The 19,732-nt window shown below is 44.5% G+C and overlaps 1 protein-coding gene across 9 annotated transcripts in view; it reads right to left on the bottom strand.

Annotated features, from left to right (window-relative positions):
* The window catches only part of ntng1a (netrin g1a), a 78,849-nt gene that overhangs the window by 19,835 nt on the left and 39,282 nt on the right, over positions 1-19,732 (bottom strand). For all 9 annotated transcript variants that reach the window (XM_037455689.2, XM_037455690.2, XM_037455692.2 and 6 more), the window contains one exon: positions 4,724-4,896. In XM_037455689.2, the coding sequence (XP_037311586.2) occupies positions 4,724-4,896 (173 nt within the window). The remainder of the gene's footprint in view (positions 1-4,723; positions 4,897-19,732) is intronic.

The raw sequence follows: 19,732 nt of genomic DNA, 5'->3' as shown, positions 1-19,732 counted from the left end.
AGTAGGACCCCCCCGAAAAACTCAGAGCAAGCTGTCTTTCAAGGCTCACTATTTAGAATAAGGAGCAACGACACTCAAATGATATCATACTTGGAATGCGACTAGCAAGCAATAGTACAGTACAATAAAAAATCTAACATTAAATATGAATATTGTAAACGGAATATTTGGATTGTTAAATAGGCTGTGATTTGATGAAACTAGTGCTTCATTAGTAAGATAATGTGCTTACATTTGTGCATTCGTTAGGAAGGTGCTCATCAAACCATTTTAATAGCTATAATGAGTATTTCCCCAACTCATTTTTGGAAGGCAGTTAGCTATTCTTGTGCAGCCCACGCAACTTAAAATCAGACATCACATCTCGGAGACCCATATACCGTAACGGTTGTTTGTCTTCACTCACTGGAGAATGAAATGCATTCTGCTCTTTCAGTATCACTTCCCCTGGGATTTGGTCTTGCCATATATATATGCATGGAGACCTACTTTGGCTTCACATTTCCATCATCAGCACCTTCCAGTCGGACCAGAGGACTGATGATGAGTCAGCAGCATCGAGTAGCTCTGAATTGAACTTACTAATTAGAGAACAACAGCAAACAAACGGAGACAGTTTCACAAAATGTGTCCAAAAATTTGACTGATACTGTTAAATAATATTAATAATATAATATAATATGTTATTGCTGTTATTGTGACTGTCTTCTCCAGATTGCAAGTAGATTCTTTTGATTTTCCTACGTGAGGAGGAACTGTGGTGTTTCACCCATGAAACCTCTCTGCAGGAAGGGGATGAATCATTACAACAAAATCCACTGCGTGTCCAGGCCTTACGCTGCTTTGATCCAAGGAGAGCCGTAAAGGCAAGAACAAGCGTCTCCTAATCCGGTCCCGCCAACGAATTCTACTGATTGGATCAGGCTGCAGACAGTTCAGAGAACGTTTTTTTTTACTGAATATAATTGTTACAGTTTATTATTTAAAAAAACAGAAAATATATAGATAAATCAAGACGTTTTTATTTTAATATTTCTTAAAATAAATGGTCTATTAAATTACCATTTACATTAAGAATTCAGAAACATCAGAATGAGGAGAAAAACTTTTCCTATTATTGACATACTCTCCAGCCAAAGCCTACACAGAGTGTTCACTTGAACATTGACAAGGCTATCGCCATGCAGCAAGGTCGCACTTCTCTTACATAAGAGCTCGTGTCACAATGTGCAGACGAGTAGGAACCTTCGGCAGCTTCACTGCCGTTGTCCTTCCTCATAATCTCTTCTCGTCTTTCACTGGTGACAAACCTTCCATTTGCAAATTGATAAAAAAAATTAAAAAAAACACAATGCAACTTTAATTGGATGAAATATTAAATAGGTAATCTGCTGAGGGATTTGGAAATTCTTTATGAATATTTTATGCCTTTCTGTATATTTACCAAATTAAATTTCTCCTTAGAAATGAGCCAGTCACGTAAAAAAAACATATTTGAATTATGGACCCCCCCCCCCCCCCCCCCCCCCCCCAGCTTACAATCACTTTCCCTTTTTTTGAAAAAGCACATTTATTTGTTTGGTTGCTCCCTCAGTAGAGACTGAATGAGAGGGATCAATTTGAGTATTAACCATGACAGTTCCAATTTTTTAAGTTAAAAACAATTTATCCCATATTTGTGTGTGCATGCTAAATATTAAACAACAGCAAGGAGATGAAAAAAATATATAATTATATTATAAGTATTCTACGATGTAGTCTAGGAGTCATTGCTTTGCAGTATCGGTTCTGTTCAGCGGCCATTAATGCGCTAAGTCTGTGTGTGAGTCTCTGTGTGTGTGTGTGTGTGTGTGTATGTGTGTTTGTGTAAGGCCGTATCCATGCTTGAGTTAAAGCCTCCTTGAAACCTTGATTTAATGGAGACTTGCTGCTGATACCATAGACATTTACATAGGGACTGAAGTTTAGCTTTCAACAAACTAAACACTTAAACCGGTTGCAAAACAGAACAATTAAAATCCAGTTCAAAGTGCATTTGAGGATTTCTCCCTTCAAAATGACATTCAGGATACATTGTTACTATTTCAAATCAACTTTTCAAAGGCCACCCGACACTGTCCCCCCCCCACACACACACACGCACACACCGCCGGCTTCCATCTTCCTCGTGTCCTCGGCCCTACAGTGAAATGAACTGCCATGGTTAATACTCAAACTGATCCCTCTCCTTCTGTCTCCACTGAGGGAGAAAGCGGGGACTGAAAGACGGGCGAGAGACATAGATGGAGAGAGGGAAAACGAGCGAGACACAGCCACCCCAGAAGGCTGGGTTAGCTGTGACAGAGAGTGATGCCCACTTCCCCTCCCTCTATCGCCCTCATCCTTTTCTCTCTTCATCACTTTTTAAACCCCCCCGCACCCCCCCTTCTCCCTCACTCCACAACCCCTCCGGATGATGATTCATCGATCTCCTTATCGCATCAGACGTCTTGATGGCCATAGTAAAAAGAAATTAAATCTTAATTAAATTTTCATCTTGGACAAATTTGTCTCCGAAGAGCTGCCATATGCTCACTGGGTTTGGGGGGGAAACATTGAGAGGGAAAAGGGACACTTTGGGAATTGGACTTGAATGGACTTGGAAAATGACAAAACAGCACGAGGTGCATTTTTCTGTCAGCCTTGCGCATTCTTTTCTATTCAGGTGGGATCGCATTGCGTTCTTATAGATTTTTTCCTTGCGTTTATTACATTATGGATTTGTTCCCCTCCAAGACAAAGTATAATAATACACTTTATACTAAGACTGTTTTTCATCACTGGCAGGGCAAAGGTAGTATGTGTTTGTGTGTCCTTGTGCACTACGTATGAGTGTGTGGATGCTTCGAGGTACGGAGGTCTGGATGGGCACCCGTGTGTGTGTGTGTCCGTCACCTTTTTTAATAATGTGCTGTCAATCTGAGCTCTGGGAATGGCCATTTCACTAAGCCGTCCTAAGTCTCATAACGCGGATCCTCCGGGAGGGAGAATAAGTCATCAGCCGGTGGCCGGCGGGCCTCGAGGGCCGCAGAGAAAAATGGCAAAAATAGCCGCGGATGCAATAAAGGGAGTCGGGAGGATAAAACTTGGGCACACCTGAACATCCTAGCACCGCTACTCTCGGGCGCTGCAGACCCGACACAAACGCTGTTGCTTGGCCCTGGCGTGTCGGAGGTTAAGGCAACGAAAGTGCTTCCCAGGCCTATGCGTTGGTTTGAAGACGTAGCCCCCTGCTCACAGCCTGCTAATGATACGTTTCCTCCACACGAGCCCACGTGAACAAAAAGCCAGGAGAAAGATATTAAAAAACACGAAGAAGGAAAGCAAAGTCACTCAGAGCCAATAAAACTGGCGTATGTAGGGGAGTACCACGTGACATGCTGTCCTTGTTTTGTTCACACCGCAAGAAGAGCAGCTGTTGCTTTCTTCTACCGGGGTTTGCAATAAATAATGAACAGCGATATGTTTTTTTTCCCCCCGAAATGGCCATTATAATTCATGTCAAATGCTGCATGGCTTGTCAAAATCTTCAATTACTTCCTCTAATCAAAGCAAGTACTTTCTTTGCATGAAGTTTGCTCATACTCAGGATTGAGTCCAATTCATAACCCCGTTTTATCTGCACAAAGTTGCTATAAATTGCTTGTTTTAACTTGGTAAAAGCCAACTGTTAATGTAAACATGATGTTTCTTTATTGCCACATAAGGGTTCCTTGAAATATGTGAATCCAGGACGACAGCATTAAAAGGCAGGAAAATAAGAAAAACGAAATTGGTTCAAAAGTGTAACATATTTGTACCACAATGTCACTGTTTACATGCTGCAGGTCTGTGATATTAGTTTGTCCAAGCGAGGGAGAATTAAAGAACACTTTAAGTTATATGTAAGTTTGTATGTGGATTTGTGATGTGATGATGCTGTCATGATAGCATATGACCTCCTGCTCTGTGATTACAGTGGAAACAACATTTGCTCATTTCTTTTTTTCTTTAAATGCAGACAAAACTGACTGGTAATTGAAAGCTGAAGCGAACTGAAGCCGTGACCTGCACACACCGTTAGAACATACAGAACATAGAGGAGAGACTGAGCACTGCCTTTCAAAGCACTGACTGGGTGTTGTGGGTGTTTTGTAAAAGGATAGTAAGACATGGGCTATCTGCTGCTGCTGCCTCTGGGCAGCCTTTTCTAACAGTTTGTATTGATGCGCAGGTCAGGAAGAGGACAGAGGTGCAATACACCAACTGGACCTACTCAACACTGCAAAATGCATTGCTGAAACAGTTGCAGTTTTTGTGCATATCTTGTTGCTGACATGGGGGAGGGATTTACCTTGGATTGGTTTTACACTGTGATTCAGTGTATGGTTTGGATATATTTAGAGGCCAAGAACATTCTGTTCATGTTAAACGCTCTTAAACGTAATTCACACTTGGGAAACATTTGTTTCCACGGGACTTGATCACACCATTGACTTTTCATCTCATTAAAGCTTCACATTCATTCGAAGCCTCACAACTCGATGTCTCACTATGGACGTGGTGATTGGAGGGAGTACGAGGTTGCGGTTTTGATTTCAAACCTTTGGGAGAAAATCTCGACATGTTTGAAAGACCAGTCATGGCAACCACTTATTTAATTACTCAGCTTGTCTTTGGTGAATTAGTGCATGTGTGTACTCACAGGTATTAGCTGTGCCCTTGGGTATGGGCAGGTAGGAGCCAGCACTCCACGCTCGCCCCTGGTAACTCTTCTTGCAGCGGCCACAGTCGGGCCCGGTGGTGTTGTGTTCACACTCGCAGCTCAACTTCTCTTTGTCATACACACAGCTGTTGGCGTGAAGGTTGCACTTGCACCTGTCCAAGAGGGAGAAGGGGGGGGGGGGGGGGGGGGGGGTGGAAAGAGGACAACGGCGTCAACATGAGTACATTTTACTGGCGCTGGATGGACATCCGACAGCTTTTGTTTTGCTGGACATCGCGGCTGAAGGGCAGCGTGTCCTTGACCAGTGTCGGTGGCATTGGAGCCGCTTCTTCCACTTCAAGAGGAGCCAGTTCGAGGGAAGGCAGGCGGTTGCACGAACAAATCTGGCATCATTATTTCCTCACTTCTCTTCACACACCCCCCCCCAACCCCTCCAATCGGGAAGGTAGTTGAGTTTTTTAATTGTCCCACTGGAGGATGCGCAGTTGCAGTAAGGTCACAGTCGATGGGGAAGAACGGGAGGGAGAGAGGGGGGGGGACAAAGAGGTGCGAGGAGACGCTGGGGGGGAAACAAGCCAAGTGAAATCGTGGAGCCAGCGTGGGGGAAAATGAAGTGGGCCCGGGCTTTTAGCTCAGCGAGGCGACGAATAGCTCGGAGTTAGCCAGGAGGCCGCACGGAGCAACAGCGCGGCTACGTTCGCCATGACAAATTAATGTGAGATGAGATCTCAGAGGCATATTTTCAGTATGGAAAGAAGGACTCCCTCAAGGTGCATTAAATCCTCCCTCACATCCTGCTCACCAGAACCTCCATTAAACGAGAAGCTCAGCAAATTCAGTTTCCGCTGTACGGGATACATATGTGTTCAATTAATTTATGATCCTTACGTGGCACAAAGTCCTCTGAGGAATATGGAGAAGTGTAAGAACTATACAAGTACAACATCGCAATAAACACCAACTGCCGACGTCTGGTCATCATCTCAAACTGGGACACCGAAGGTGCTGCTCCAACTAGACGTTGCGTAATTTCAAAATAAACGCCGATGTTCACAGTTTAGTCTCTTTATCTTTCTTTAGAGTGGAAGTTTGGGATGTGTACATGATCGGTCAGATGAACTGTTCTGTGTTCACAGCGTGTCCCACTTTGTCAGTGTGCTGGTGTCTGACTACCGAGACAAGAACCTGACTGGTAATACAGTCAAATGGTATAAATGCTGCTGATTTTGAGATAATCGCTGTGTTGAGGATGTGAGACAGACTGCTGTGAGTGTCTCACAGAGGACGTTGTTTTTAACGTCCTCTGTGAGACACTCTGCTGATAGCGGGCCTCTGTCACAATGTGCTCCTCCTCATCCAGAGGCAGAGGCATAATTAATTAAAGGACCACTCCTTGATGCTAACCCTCGATGCATCTGCTGTGTGCTGACATCTGGTTTTAGATCCTGTTCCAGGATGACGACATGTAAATGATGCACTGCTCTTGAAAATTACTCACGAGTGCACTTTGCGGGCTTTTTGGAATATTATATTATTTTCTCAAACTAAGTAGTGTACTTTGATTTAGGGCATTCCCCATTCGGAGTAAGTAGCTTATGAAAGCTTATAATGTATGCAAAAGTAAGTAGGCCACACCTGCTATTTCGTGATGCCAGATTCATGTTTAATCAGCACTTCATATCTCATGCTATTCCTCTCATTTCCAGGTTGTAGCTACAGGGCGTGAACAGCACACACTGCAGTTGTGTCCCTTCCAGATGTTATAGGAATTCTAGAAGTCTTGGTCAAGTTGGGCACCACAGGTAAAAGTTGTTTTTTTTTTTGTTTTGTTTTTTTAAATACGGGAGTACTCGTACAAGCAGGGACTAAACCAATTACGTAGAGGAAAACCTACCAAACACGACGGCCGACAGAAAACACGCAGGCGCTAGTTTAACCTGGTATTTTCAGGGTAGAAATAGAAAGTGGAGAAATCCACACTGAGGCCTGCTGTAGTGAATCCATTAGTCGCTAAACTCAAGCCAGGATCACAAGTGAGTCCCTTTCCATGGAGCTTTATTTCCTTCTCCATTATAAGAAGTCCGTGTGTGTGTGTGTGTGTGTGTGTGTGTGTGTGGGTGGGTGTGGGTGTGTGAGAGAGGGAGAGAGAGAGAGAGAGGATGTGGTGAGGAACCACTTCACACGGAGCCCTTTGTGGTTTAACCTTCAGCTTCTTTTAACATCGCCAACATTTTAATCAGCATCCAGAAATGATAGCGCCGGCGGCATAGTGACGGAGACCGCCAGTGAGGCCCCGAGGGTCTCATAACCACCAGTGTTGTTCTGCTGCCAATCAGCAGTGGCTGCTGAATGAACCGGGGGAGGTTCCCTTCCTGCTGCACTAGCAACAACAGCTTCAGAGCAGGAGCCAAGTAAACGTGGCTTTAACACCATTTGAAATGATTCTTCATTTCCTGTTGGGCCCGCTTCGCTTTGAAAGCTCTGTGGGTTGTCTCTTCCCGACTTCCCATCAGCCTTTGTATCATTCTCCCCACATGGCTCTCCTCTCCATCCACCTAGTTGTCTGTCTGTTAACTCCAGTATCTCCTATTAATTCATATTCATGCAGCTAAGGCATCTTTGTTTTTGTGTGGTGCTCTCAAAGTGATATTGCTTGAGGCATTATTGAGGGGGCCTGTGAGCTAAAGGTCCTGATATGTATTCATGAAATTACCCACGAGGCTTTAAGCTCAAATTGCCATACTGGCAAAAAAGAAAAGGAGAGAGGGGAAAAAAAAGTTTAGATTCCATTTTGTTTGATGGAAGGTGGCAAAAATGCTCATATCTGACAAGAGTGTAAAGTTCTCCTTGAAATGTGGGAGACAGACGATATTGTTGGGCTCAAATTTATTATTGTTCTTTATCTCAGTGGAAATACGAGGCCGATGAGGCTTTGGCTTACCCGGAGCGGTGTGTCTATGACCTCTGCAGTAATGGGATTCTGATTGACACCATGGGCGCAGACGACATATTGCGCCTTTCCCTCTGATGATGCCGGCAACAAAAACAGAGCGACACAATGCTGTGTTTCTCAGTGAAAAATGGCCCTTTCCTCTCAATCACTCCAGCTATTATCTACGGCCGAGTTCACACCCCGACATTGCTCCATTTCGCTCGTTGCGGCTTCAAAAGCCAAGAGTATCAGCTACTAATTGATGGTAATTATCCATAATCCAAGCCTACAACATCCCTGGCGCACAAAGCTGCTGATCCCGACAAATTGAGCGGACTAAACTCGACATGGTCCTTAAGTGGGTTAACTAAGTGAAGCAATTAAATTCCAATCTAACGCCCAGGTGTTTTCATACGCCAGCCAAATGGGTCAAACACTTTGTTCATGAACACTTTTTTTAAGCTGTCGGAGGGCGGGTGGTTCAGAGAATGCACCGGCTGAATGATGAAAGTGAAACAGAAACACTGTGGCTGTTAAAATGGCTTGGCGTGTGTGTGTGTCTGTGTGTGTGGGTGAGCGTGTGTGTGTATGTGTGTGTGCTTGTAGCCCGATTCGTGGTAAGTGGAATAGAATAACCAAAATGCAGAAAATGAAAAGGAATGTACAACAATACATTTGTCCCACCTGATCTCCCCAAAAACCAGAGTCCCCGCAATGCGACTTTACTCACACATTTGTGTCCCCTCAAGATGGGTAAAACGCACCTGCTCACACGCACCCCCCCTCTGGCGATATAGCTCTTGCCCATTGACACGTAGCTTTAGGCCGACGTTTGTATTGGCTTAAAACAGATTAGCCTGTCTGCTAACGTGATACTTGCTAATTGCCTCCCTTGCCTCCCCCCCCCCACGGCGGGCAGTGCATTGTGGGAAGCGAAAGGAGGGCGATATCTGCACCAGCTCTCACGGGATGGATCTCAGACCCCAACCTCCCCCTAATTATATCCTTCTTTGCCCTCTGTCTCCTCTCACTGGTGGAAAGTTAAAGCAGAGGCTGTGAGAAGATCACAGCACAGTTTCTCTAATGGTCCTCTTCAATGTTTCAAGTTCCAGAAAAACATTTGCAGAGCCACTGCGGAAAGAGGCATCGTGATCCCCGCACACACGTGCACTTCAACTTAAATAAGATTACAGATGTTGCTAAATAATTTACATGAGGATTTGATTGCGTTCCGTTAAGTCAGAGGCGGAGCGGTTCAGTAATCAGTTCAGTGTCGAGCTCCGTAACCATCATACATTGTGAACACCGTTACTGCCCACTTTAAGGTGTACACGACACTATTAAATTGCAGCAAGTGTTTTAATATATTTTTGAATGGATGTTGTGGGGAGCAGAGGAGTTGGTTGATGTTTCACTTTCATCTTCAAAATATTCAATTATAAATCTGAAAAGTGATCTCGCAAAACAGAAATGTAGTGAAAATATAAACCATGTATAAGTAGCCAGGAAAACAGAGCAAAACTATTCTGTGATCCATCCCCGTCTCCCGTTTCCTGCGTTGAGGTAAATTGTCTGTCTGCCTGCATCAATCCGTCGGGGCCATCCATCTATCGAATCCTCAGCATTACTAATGAATGCAGTTGGACATGCTATCCAAGCAGGAGTCAATCAGGAGGTCTTTACTGCCTGTGACATGCCAAGCCTGTTCAATAGAATCGACATGCTGGGCCTCACTGATACCGCACTCAGCTAAACACTATTGGCCGGTGAAAGAAAATGCAGTGCAGGAGAGTGTGAGAGAGAGAGAGAGAGAGGGAGGGAGGGGTCCATCAACGAGAGCTCGGTGCCCCACAGATTCAGGGCGAGGCAAGGTGGAGAACAGGCTGTCATTTCATAAGTGACATCGCTGACTGGATCCCCTAAAGGAAGTAACTCCCCACACATTCTGCTACATTGATCCACTTGGGTCGGTATTGTCGGCAGACTGCGAGAGGTTAGGCTGCATTTGACCTGTGTGTGTGCGTGAGTGAGAGAGAGAGGGGGGGGGGGGGTGTAAAGAAAGCAAGCATAAGGCTGTTGCCTCACCCACACATTTTCTTCAAACGAGTCAACATAGAATTTGACAGTATCGGACAGCTCATCGCTGTCCTTCATCAGCCAAAGATTCACAAATCTTTTATTTTTCTTTCTGTCAGAGTACGTATATTTATTAATTCCTGTTGGGATGTTATGATCAATAGAAAATATGACAAAAATACAACTGTACTTCTGAAGAAGTTGACCAACTAATCAGCCTCTAATGTCTCCAACCATTAAACTTTGGCAACCGTCTTCCTTGTTACACAATCCCAGTGTCTGGAGCAGAAATCTCCCGTGGCTGCCACCACCAGGGGCCAACACCTGAAACCCAGGTAGGACCCAAAGAGCAGGTGTAGTTACACTAAATGTTGGCGGATGCCCAGCAAGCAGAGAAGCCAACTCCTAGCAGCCCTTGGCTCTCTTGAACCCTGGGCGAGGGCTTTACCGTTGTATGTGACAGGGTTGCGCTGTAAGCGACAGCCTCTGATGAACCACAGGGAGCAATGCTTCCAACGAGTTTGTCCATGTGGGGATTAACAAGAAAGGCAAGTAAATGCTTGAAGGAATATGTACAGGTGTGTGTTTTGTGGCGGCTTTTGAGCCTCTAACAGAAAGACCAGACCAAAACAAATTTTTGTTGCAGTGATGGAAATGCGTTTATAGTTGAACATCTATTTGATTGAGAGTAGTGAGAGAGAGAGAGAGAGAGTGCAAGATGAGCAAAAAGAGAAACATCCGAGGGTCCGGACGTTCATCATGTCAGCAGCAGCTCTAATTACATTGCAAACTAAGAGACGGTACGTTGCAGCAGACTAGAAGGCCCGTGCTAAAAGAAGCACTTTATAGGAGCTGTCCGTTCAGCACCACAAACCACAGCGCAAGCAAACAGACCACAAATGCTTATAGCAAAAGGTTTGGTTCATTCAAATTAGTTTTAATTGTCCCTCGAGATACACTATCTCATTTTTAAAGTGCGTCCTCGGACAAAGCTGAAATGAGATTATATATTATTCATTAGGCAGTCACACCAAACGCTTTAGTTGTCCAAATAGAATAGAAAAGGGAATCAGCACGGCTAAAAGTGGCATGGTTGCATTCATGTACAATACTGGGGGGCGGATTCAGGTTGAATGAAAAACATCAAAGATGGGAATTATATACAAATTGTCTTTTGTCACAGATGTATTTGTAATTTAATATCTGTTGAAAGAATCTAGTTGTTTTATTGGGCAGAGGAGAGAAAAATTGAGCTATTGCCCTGCTTATCATCAACGCTAACAAAAGTGCAATCGACGGGAGCTGTCTGTTCAGCCACAACAACAGAAGTCGGGTTTGCTTTTTTACAGGTGAATTTTTGTCCAACCAAGGACAGAAAGAATGTGGTCTGATAAAATCTCAAAAACTTAGTAATCACAAAACAATTTCACAAAAGGAGCGTCCTTTGTTGTGGATGCTGTTGGACCTTGCATTAGACCTTGCTTCAAAAAGAGGGCAGTGATAAAAGCGAGGAAGAATCAGAAAAATCAACCCCTGAATGCAGTGAGAAAGTCCCCCTCCTAAATTGTTAAATTAAAATATTAAGGCACTGAATTGAATACAGGACGTTTCATTCAGCATTTATGTATTTTGAATAGATTTTTCAATTTCAGCTTCTCAGTCTTCTCCAAAATTTACACAATACGCTTTTTTGATCATCACCATATCAATTAAAATCTTTTTACATATGGCTTGTAAACATTTCTTCTGCTCAGGGACTCCCAGAAAAGGAAACATGAAAATGTGATTCAGATCATTTGTAGACCGGTTAATAAGAAACACCTGTCGAACTCTGCTCAGACGCTGCCATCTCCATCATCTGCAATCATAATCACGATCATCTCCGCCATCACACAACATCTGAGCATCCGCCAAGTTACATTACCTGACAAAAAGAGCAAAAGGCCTGGAATTCTCAGAACAGCACTTTGTCTTTGTTTGATTGTTATTCCTCCCTTCTTTTGTCAGGTGCAGCTCTATTGTACGCTCCTGTTCTGCCTGAAGGGCCTAAAGCGCCGTCGGATGGCCATACATAATGAGCGTCTGCATTCATCGGGCCTCCCCAAAAGATAACTCGCTCAGAATCGCTTTTCACGACTCAATGATCCCATTATCAAGCAGTTTTATTCATCACCATCGTCTTCAGATCGGAATCAAATACCTCGCTTGGGGATCTCACCACGTCGGCGGTGTCCTGCCGTGTGTGTGTGTGTGTGTGTGTTTGTGTCTGTTTGTGTGTGTGCACACAAGGTGGATTAAACAAACAGGAACAGTATGATGACACTTACAACACTTCTCCTTCTGGAAATATCTGTTTCAGCTTATGAGTGTGGAAATAGAGCCATATGGTGTTTTCTTCACTGACGAGGCTCTCTTCTTATGTAGCCCATGCCGACATGACTCGCTCAGTACGACGACTGACTGCTGAGGGGGTGGCCTTCTCTTTCAGGGGATATTTGATTGTGTAATGCTTTCCACGTCACCACAATGATCAGCAAAACACCAGATTCTTCTCAGTTTTTGTTTTTCCTTTGATTTACTTTGTAAATAAAATGGCAAAACTTTGAATTTCTTGCATATCGCGATATTGTAAAAACTACATGTTATGGGAATTATGTTTAGTTGACAGTAAATAAATCATCTTTGTATTTCTCACAAAAAAATATTTTAAAATGTTTCTATATATATTCGGAAAAATGCACACAGTACCGTTTTAGTTCAAAAAATGGGACCGATATAACCATTCACAAGCTTACAATACCTTCCAAGTTGAATAAAAATAGAACCGCGTACTACGTTTTCCAGATGGCGTGGACTTTGCGAGTGTTGCCAACATCTCCTCCTCGCTACCAAGTTACCAAATCATCAGTGAGGCGGTGGGGGCTGCAAGTGAAGGAGAGGTCAATGAGGGGATTAGTCACGAAACCCTGACAGGAGGGCCTATTATGAGGGCAGCTGTAGACGACAAAGACACGAGGTAGAAAAGGGCCTCTCCATTAACGAAATGGGTCACCCAATGAATGTTGAATGTGCTCCGTCTACAGTAAGGAAGAGGAAAAATACCTCTGATATGCCTGGACCCCTTTGCGGCACAATAGGGGGAAATTGGCTCTCCTGACTTGGGGATAAAAAGGTTTTATGAGAAATCAGATTGGAAAAAGGGCTCATTGTACCCTTTGAGATTACCATGACGTTACATTAAAATGATGACAAACAGTTTGTAATTAATCATTTGGTTTCTATCGGGTATTAGTGTATGAATCATGACGAGAATCAGATATGCTGCCTGTACTATCTTTGTGTGTGTGTGTGCGCTTTTAGATTGAATTCCTGCTCAACTAGATTTGGATTTATGGAACAAATAAGGGATGAATATTGCCTAGAGGATATGCACTCACGTACACGGATGCAAGCCCATTCACACACACACACACACACATACACACAGGCCATAGATGTAGAAAGAGTGTCTAGGATGCCAACTTATTCTTTATGTCTCAGTGAAGCGTGAGCAGTCTTGTCACGCTGGGCACATCAGCAGTGCCTTCTTCTAGTCCCTGACATTCCAGCCGGCTGTGTGTGCAGCTACTAATCAGTTATACCCACTGAGAGAAAAATCAATGCACCGAATGCGATATCTGCATCACCAGCAACGCGGCCCTCCATAAGAACACAGGCGCTTCGGAAGTGAAAAAAAACGGATGTTGCCTGGTCCCCGAGAAAGGGAAAGCGATCTGTTGAGGCGACACGTCTCCTGTCCTCTGCTCCACTGATAAAATCTTCATGTCACTTGTAGCTCCGCTCCTCGTATCTCTGGGCCGGGTCGATTCCTCCAGTCTGTGATAAATAGTAAGGCATGGGCTTGTACACCGTCTTGGGGGGGGGGGGGGTTGCTGCTAGTCACTGGACTTTATTTGTGCATTAAGCTCTTGTTGCACCTGATGTTATCTCACGACTGAGCTGCTCTGTACCGTTTACACTCCGCCACGGATTTGTTTTGGGAAAACACCCCAAACTGTGTTTATTTGGTAAGAGAAGAGAGTAAACAAGTTTTTTTTTTTTTTTTTTTTTACATATTTACACATCCTTCTTTGTGTGGATCCTTTGGCCCAGTGATTTTAATGACTCGTTTCCCATTTGGTTTTTAAAGATGAGCTATTTCATGCTGTTCTGCAGTGCACAGAAGCCTAGCAATGCTCTCACAAAGGCAAAGGCAAAAATGCATGATTTCAAATATTTAAAAAAATTTGACCTGCAAATCCCTTGAGTGAATGGTTTGCTGGCCCCATCGGTTGATTATAAATATATCTATGTTTGCTTTCCTTTTTTACCATTACCGGCTGTATGCACACAACAAACTGATCATTTCCATCATTTTTTGATTTCAAGCATTGTGAAGAAGTCTACGACTGGTATTAGAAAGAAACAACTTTAACTGCAATAAACTGACTGTTTTTATATTTATTTTACAGCTCTATTTGAAAAGCCTCCACACATCGGTACCCCCTCAGTGGTTTCTATAGGCAACAGCTTTTATCAAATGCCTTCAAACAGCTGAGAGCCAGCACTCCTCCGTTTGTGTTAGGAATATTAAAATATTGTTATGAAAGCACAATACAATAGGTTTAAGCTGGATTGTCTTTGGAAAGGGTCAATTCAGCAAATAGAGGCTAAGCAGTCCAAATCCATCCTCCTTTCATCCTGCCGTTTGTATGCGAGAGTGGTCGTCGAAAGACACAAGAGGTTATAAAAGAGCTGTGTTTGGAAATAGGATAAATCTATATTGAAATACTCTGGGACACAAAAAGTCCACTTTGGCGCTCGCACTCATGCTCACCTCCTGAAGACAAAGGATGAATCAAATGTGCTACACAGACAGATGGCCTTGAACAATAAGAATTAGGTTCATTTGGCTGGAAGAAAAACCCGTTTGAAATTCAACCGAGTTATATTTTTAACACCCAGGACACAGGGCTTCGGATACCTCTGTTCCACCTTTGTATTCACATTGCACAGGGTCTGAATGTTTTCCATGTGATAGTTATTAAATGAGCGATTTCAGCGGACAATCTTTGATCCGATCTGTGGCGCGTTTATCTCTTTATTGCATTTAAACCCCGTGTGGGTATTTCACTAACTTAATTCTGCCGAAATGACATATCACTTTTCAACTAAATTTGACAAAAGTGGCCAATTTAATTGCCCTTCTGTGAGACATTGTTCTCTTCAAGAGGAGAAAATGAAATGCCATTTGACTTGCCTGATTAATTGCATTATCTGTGCTGTTTACGCCGCGGGTTACGCTACATTCCATCATGAAGCTCGACTTTTTCATGAAGCTCAAACTAAAAAGTGCAGTAGATTATAAAAGTACATCTCATTAAGGAATACATTTATAAAGTTAGGTTGCAAATGCAGACTATTGTGTTACATTTCAGACTAATTCTAACTCTTTTGGCAGTTACATGCCAAACGTGAAATAGATTCTATATATAATCGCTGTTTTTCAAAAAGAGCAGCTGATGTAAAGGCCAAAAAACAAAGCTACACTGGACTAATTAAAGAGATGGGGAACATCTGTCTTAAAGTTTGTAATACTGGCCAAAAGCTTCTACACAGTAAGTCAGCCTAATGACATGTTGATATTACAGTATTATACTATGGTTACTTTACATTGTCTACTGGCCCGGACATATGACAACTAATGAGTGAGCCGTACCGAAATTTGATTGACAGGAAAAACATCCACAGGCAGAGTATTCTTGTCCCACCATCCAGAAACAAGCCCCATTTTTGTACATTGCCATGAAGACCACAGCCGATCTCTGCCAGCAGCCACACGCAGATGACCGTGGGCGGGCAGCTGTGGCCTCTGGTTGCGGCGCGCCACGCTCCCCCCCGCTGCCGACGCCACGCACCTCCTATTCTGCCTCCTCCCATTTGCATTCTTCAAAAAACACGCTCCAACCGTGTGCTTTCTCTTTTTACCTTCACGCTTCACATGTGTACTGCCCGGGGAGGTTCATGCAGCTGGGAATATGCAATTAATTGGACGGGGGGTGGGGGGGGGGGGGACCAGCTTCTATATTGATGTCGCCTCTCACACAATCACACCCACCCCAGCTGCCTCTGGGTTGGGGATATGTTGGAGGAAATGGTCGTGAATGGTAATGCTCAAAGCGAGTTAATCACTGGAGACTAATTCTACTCTGTTCGGCCGTGCGAGGACAATACCAGTCCAAACTCTACAAAGACAAATGGAACTAATAAATCATATCGTTTTTGCCGAGGTGTTTCCCTTCACCAGCTTGTCCACGCTTCTCTGCAGCTGAAGGGCCGGTCCCAGGCGCTCTTTGTCCAAACAGTTCTATCAAGCACGAGGAGAGCCAAAGCAGGACGATCAAGGGCAGGGAGGTGGGAACATGACCATGGAAAGGAGTCAGGAGTGACAGCAGATGGCACGTTGATGGTGTTTGGTGGCATCCACGGCAGACATGGACTCAATGAGCGACAGATGTAAGGAGAAAACAAATAAAAAGGTCAAATAAAAGGTTCACAACCCTTCAGTGACATCGCATAAGGTGTCAAATACCTATTGAGGACAATGGTTCCAAGCAATTCCAGTCAATGCTGAATTGAACCCTTAAATGAAGACACCAGTGTATTGACAGGTTACCACGGCCGGAGCAGTGGGTGTAATTCAGTTTCAAACCAGAGGTCACCGGTTAATAAACCATCCTACGCTTCCTCTCCCAGTGGACTCAAGAGTGTAGGAAGGCAGCTAACGGCTTCGAATCCAACCGACTCTAAACAAAGCGGCAATAAATAGAAGGCCCATTTCTGTCTACACTTTGAAGAGGGTGGATGAACCAGAGCAGGGAGAGGCGAAGGCAAACGTGGGATGGACTCAGGCCGCGGGAACTATTTTGTTTTTTAGAATGTGCACGTGTTACGTAACCCCAGAGAATGAGGCTCACTGAAGTTACACTGTAAGTATTGTTTGTGCCAAAAAGCAGTGATGGAGAGGTTAAGGAAGTAAGATTTTAAGGTACTATTTTTTCTTTTCTTTGGCCTATTTTTAACTTAGTCCACCTATTTGTTTTGTAATAATCTTTACACAGATTAGAGGAAGTTTCATCTGATAGTAACGGTGTCTAATCAGCTAAGCAGCGAGATTATATTATTAACGTTTGTCCAGTTCCCACTTTTGGATGGTTACTCTGAGGATTGTGTCATGCTGGTCCAATAATGGCCGCGTCGTCTTCGTTCAGCTGGAACTGTGCATTGAAAAACTGTGTAGACAGCGATGACAGATTGATAGATGTGGGGAGAATTCATCGGGGACGATGATTAGAACCGCTCTACGTCTTCGGCTTTTGAGTGTCAACCCACGAGGCCTCCATGGACGCTGCACTTCCATTCCCATCATCTTTATCGAGCAGATAAGGCAAACACACTAATTTGGTCGTCTGAGTGCCTCTTTGATCCCCAAATACCTCCGTTAAGTCTTTTTAGACTGCGGGTCCACAATAACCCTCCATCAAACTCACATGTGGCGTGGATGTTAACACATGGTCCGAGTTGTCTGGACCTCTTTGGCGCGGACAAGGCTTTCTCCCACTACAATGCCTAATGCGGACTTTGCTGATTTTGTGTTTTTCTTTAAGCTGAAATGCAAAGCCCAGCGGAAGCTAAATAGATGCTCATTGTGGCAGACGGAGAGGAAGAGAGACTGAGGAGGGTAGACAAGTGGAATGACTTATTCGAGGGGGAAGTGGGCAGGGAGAAACATGAAATTAGCACAAATAGATTATCTGTCGACTATGGGCAGGACTAAGAGCAAGCCAAGCACTGTGGAGGGAGAGGGGGGGGGGGGGGTGGGAAGCAGATTGACTTCTTGTTTGTTCCTCCCCGAGGGGAGATCCGATAGACCCATCAGTCACCAAATTGCTGATCTGTAGTTGAAACAGCTGCATCCAAAGCACACATGAACTGACTACACGCAAATTAGAATGCACAAAAGTGTGACCCATGCACTGTGGGAGAGAGTCTATCTTCCATCTGCTGCGTTTGCGCGTGCCTCTGCTTCATTGTGCTTTGGGATCTCACTGCCGGCAACCACGACGCACTGATGTGACGCAGCAGTGCGGGTGCTTAATGAAATAGATTGACAGTTAGCTTTCTTGACAAGAGTAGGATTAGAGGTTCAATAACACTCTTAAGTCTGCACGCAATGAATGAATCTCCAGCTCCAGATGGTTAGCTTCGACAAAAACATTCTGCTTAACACTTGTCACACTATATGGCAGATGTGTGATTCTTTAATTAAAGTGCTGCAGGAATGAGTCCTAAAACCCAGAAATGATTTGACATTTTTGCTCTTCCAGTCGCTCTCTTCTCCAAGTCATTAGGTCTGGGTTACGCGCTGGAAGTAATGTCTGTGGTTAACAACAAGCTATGAGAGATTCCATATAAAATATATCAGTAAAAAAAAAATCCCAAAAGTAAAAAAAAAAATCAACAACAAGGCAACATGTTGAGTCGGCTCCTCTCTTCAACATCCAAACGATTTCTCCAAGAGTTTAAAGTTGCAAAAGTTATACTGCATGCTCAACCATGGCCGGCCGGGGGGGGGGTGGGGGGGGGGAGAACTCAACCCCAAAACTGGAGTGGGCGTTAGGCTTGGTAGTCTCTGAAGGGGGGGGGGGGGGGGGGGTTCTCGTTCTCTAATGAGCAAAGCGTCCTTCCGAGTGAATCTCCTGACCACCCGGCAGCCGAAGCCACTGTGAACCCTTGAGGTTGTTCCTGACCTTGCCTGAAAAACAACCCGTATACTTTAAAAAACAGAATCGGTGTTGTATAGTGGTCGTATAATTCCTTTTTTTATTCTGTGATAACCTCAGAATAACAGGCTGAGTGCTGAGTGTATCCAGACTATTAAAAGCTACATTATTGTAGCTTTTGGCAATTATGAACCTGATACAAAAGTAGTGCCACCTACAGTTGTTTCTGTTAGGCGGGCTGCTTTGCTTTGTGCTGGGTAGTTATTCCCAGGACGTGGGGGGTGTAGTTGGCGTCCATTCCTTGGCTAGTTTTGCAGGAATAGAATTGGGTATGTTCTTTGGATGTAATTCAAGGCAGGGACCAGGAGGCCCTTCGGAGACGGAGAGCGAGGCGGGGAGCGGGGGACAGAGAACCTTTAGTAGCCTGGATCTTCTCCAGCTTTAATTACGCCGTATTGATCACAGGCGGACGGGAGGTAGAGGAGGGGGGGGCGGGGACAGTTGACCAAATTGCAGGAGGCAGTTACTGTAACGTAGAAAGAGAGAGGGGCATGGCAATTATGCACTTACTCTCTCCACTCACCCATTTAGCCCCGCTGATACAATAAAACCAGAAGGGGGGGGTGTCCCTTTAAGTCATTTAAGTCAGCGTATGCATCGTTCACATCTATCTCACAGCTCCACGCTTGGTTTGATTTGAAATTCTTTACATCGATTGGGTATTTTTCTCCGCGGGGGCCTTAGGTCCGGTCCTCTCTTGTGATCAACCACAATAGAAGGGCCGTGCATGACGCCCCCTGCCCCCCTGTAGCGACTCCAGCCGCATGGAACCAACGCAACGTCTACGCCTGCAAAGTTTTGCTTCTCCTTCTCCTTGTGCTACCATTTCTAGGTCGACCTAGTTTAGCAGAGAGCTTAAGAGCCTCTTTGTTTCTCCCACCGTTGTGGCTCTCCAACTGTACCCCCCCCCACCCCCACCCCTCCCGCTTCCTCTCACCCGATCCAGGGGGACGGCAGTGAAATATACGGGATTCAACCTCACTGCCCCTGCAAAGTCCCCCCCCTCGAGTCTCACACGACTGTATTCCGGGGGTTAAGGAGCTTATGCCTCGTATACGACGCACGGAGAAAAGGGGCTGAGCAGTGATTCGGCATGGG

This window comes from Pungitius pungitius, chromosome 19 (assembly GCF_949316345.1).
Source record: "Pungitius pungitius chromosome 19, fPunPun2.1, whole genome shotgun sequence".
Lineage (NCBI taxonomy): Eukaryota > Metazoa > Chordata > Actinopteri > Perciformes > Gasterosteidae > Pungitius > Pungitius pungitius.
Note: the sequence above shows the minus strand (reverse complement) of the source record. Positions and strands in the feature narration are given on the sequence as shown.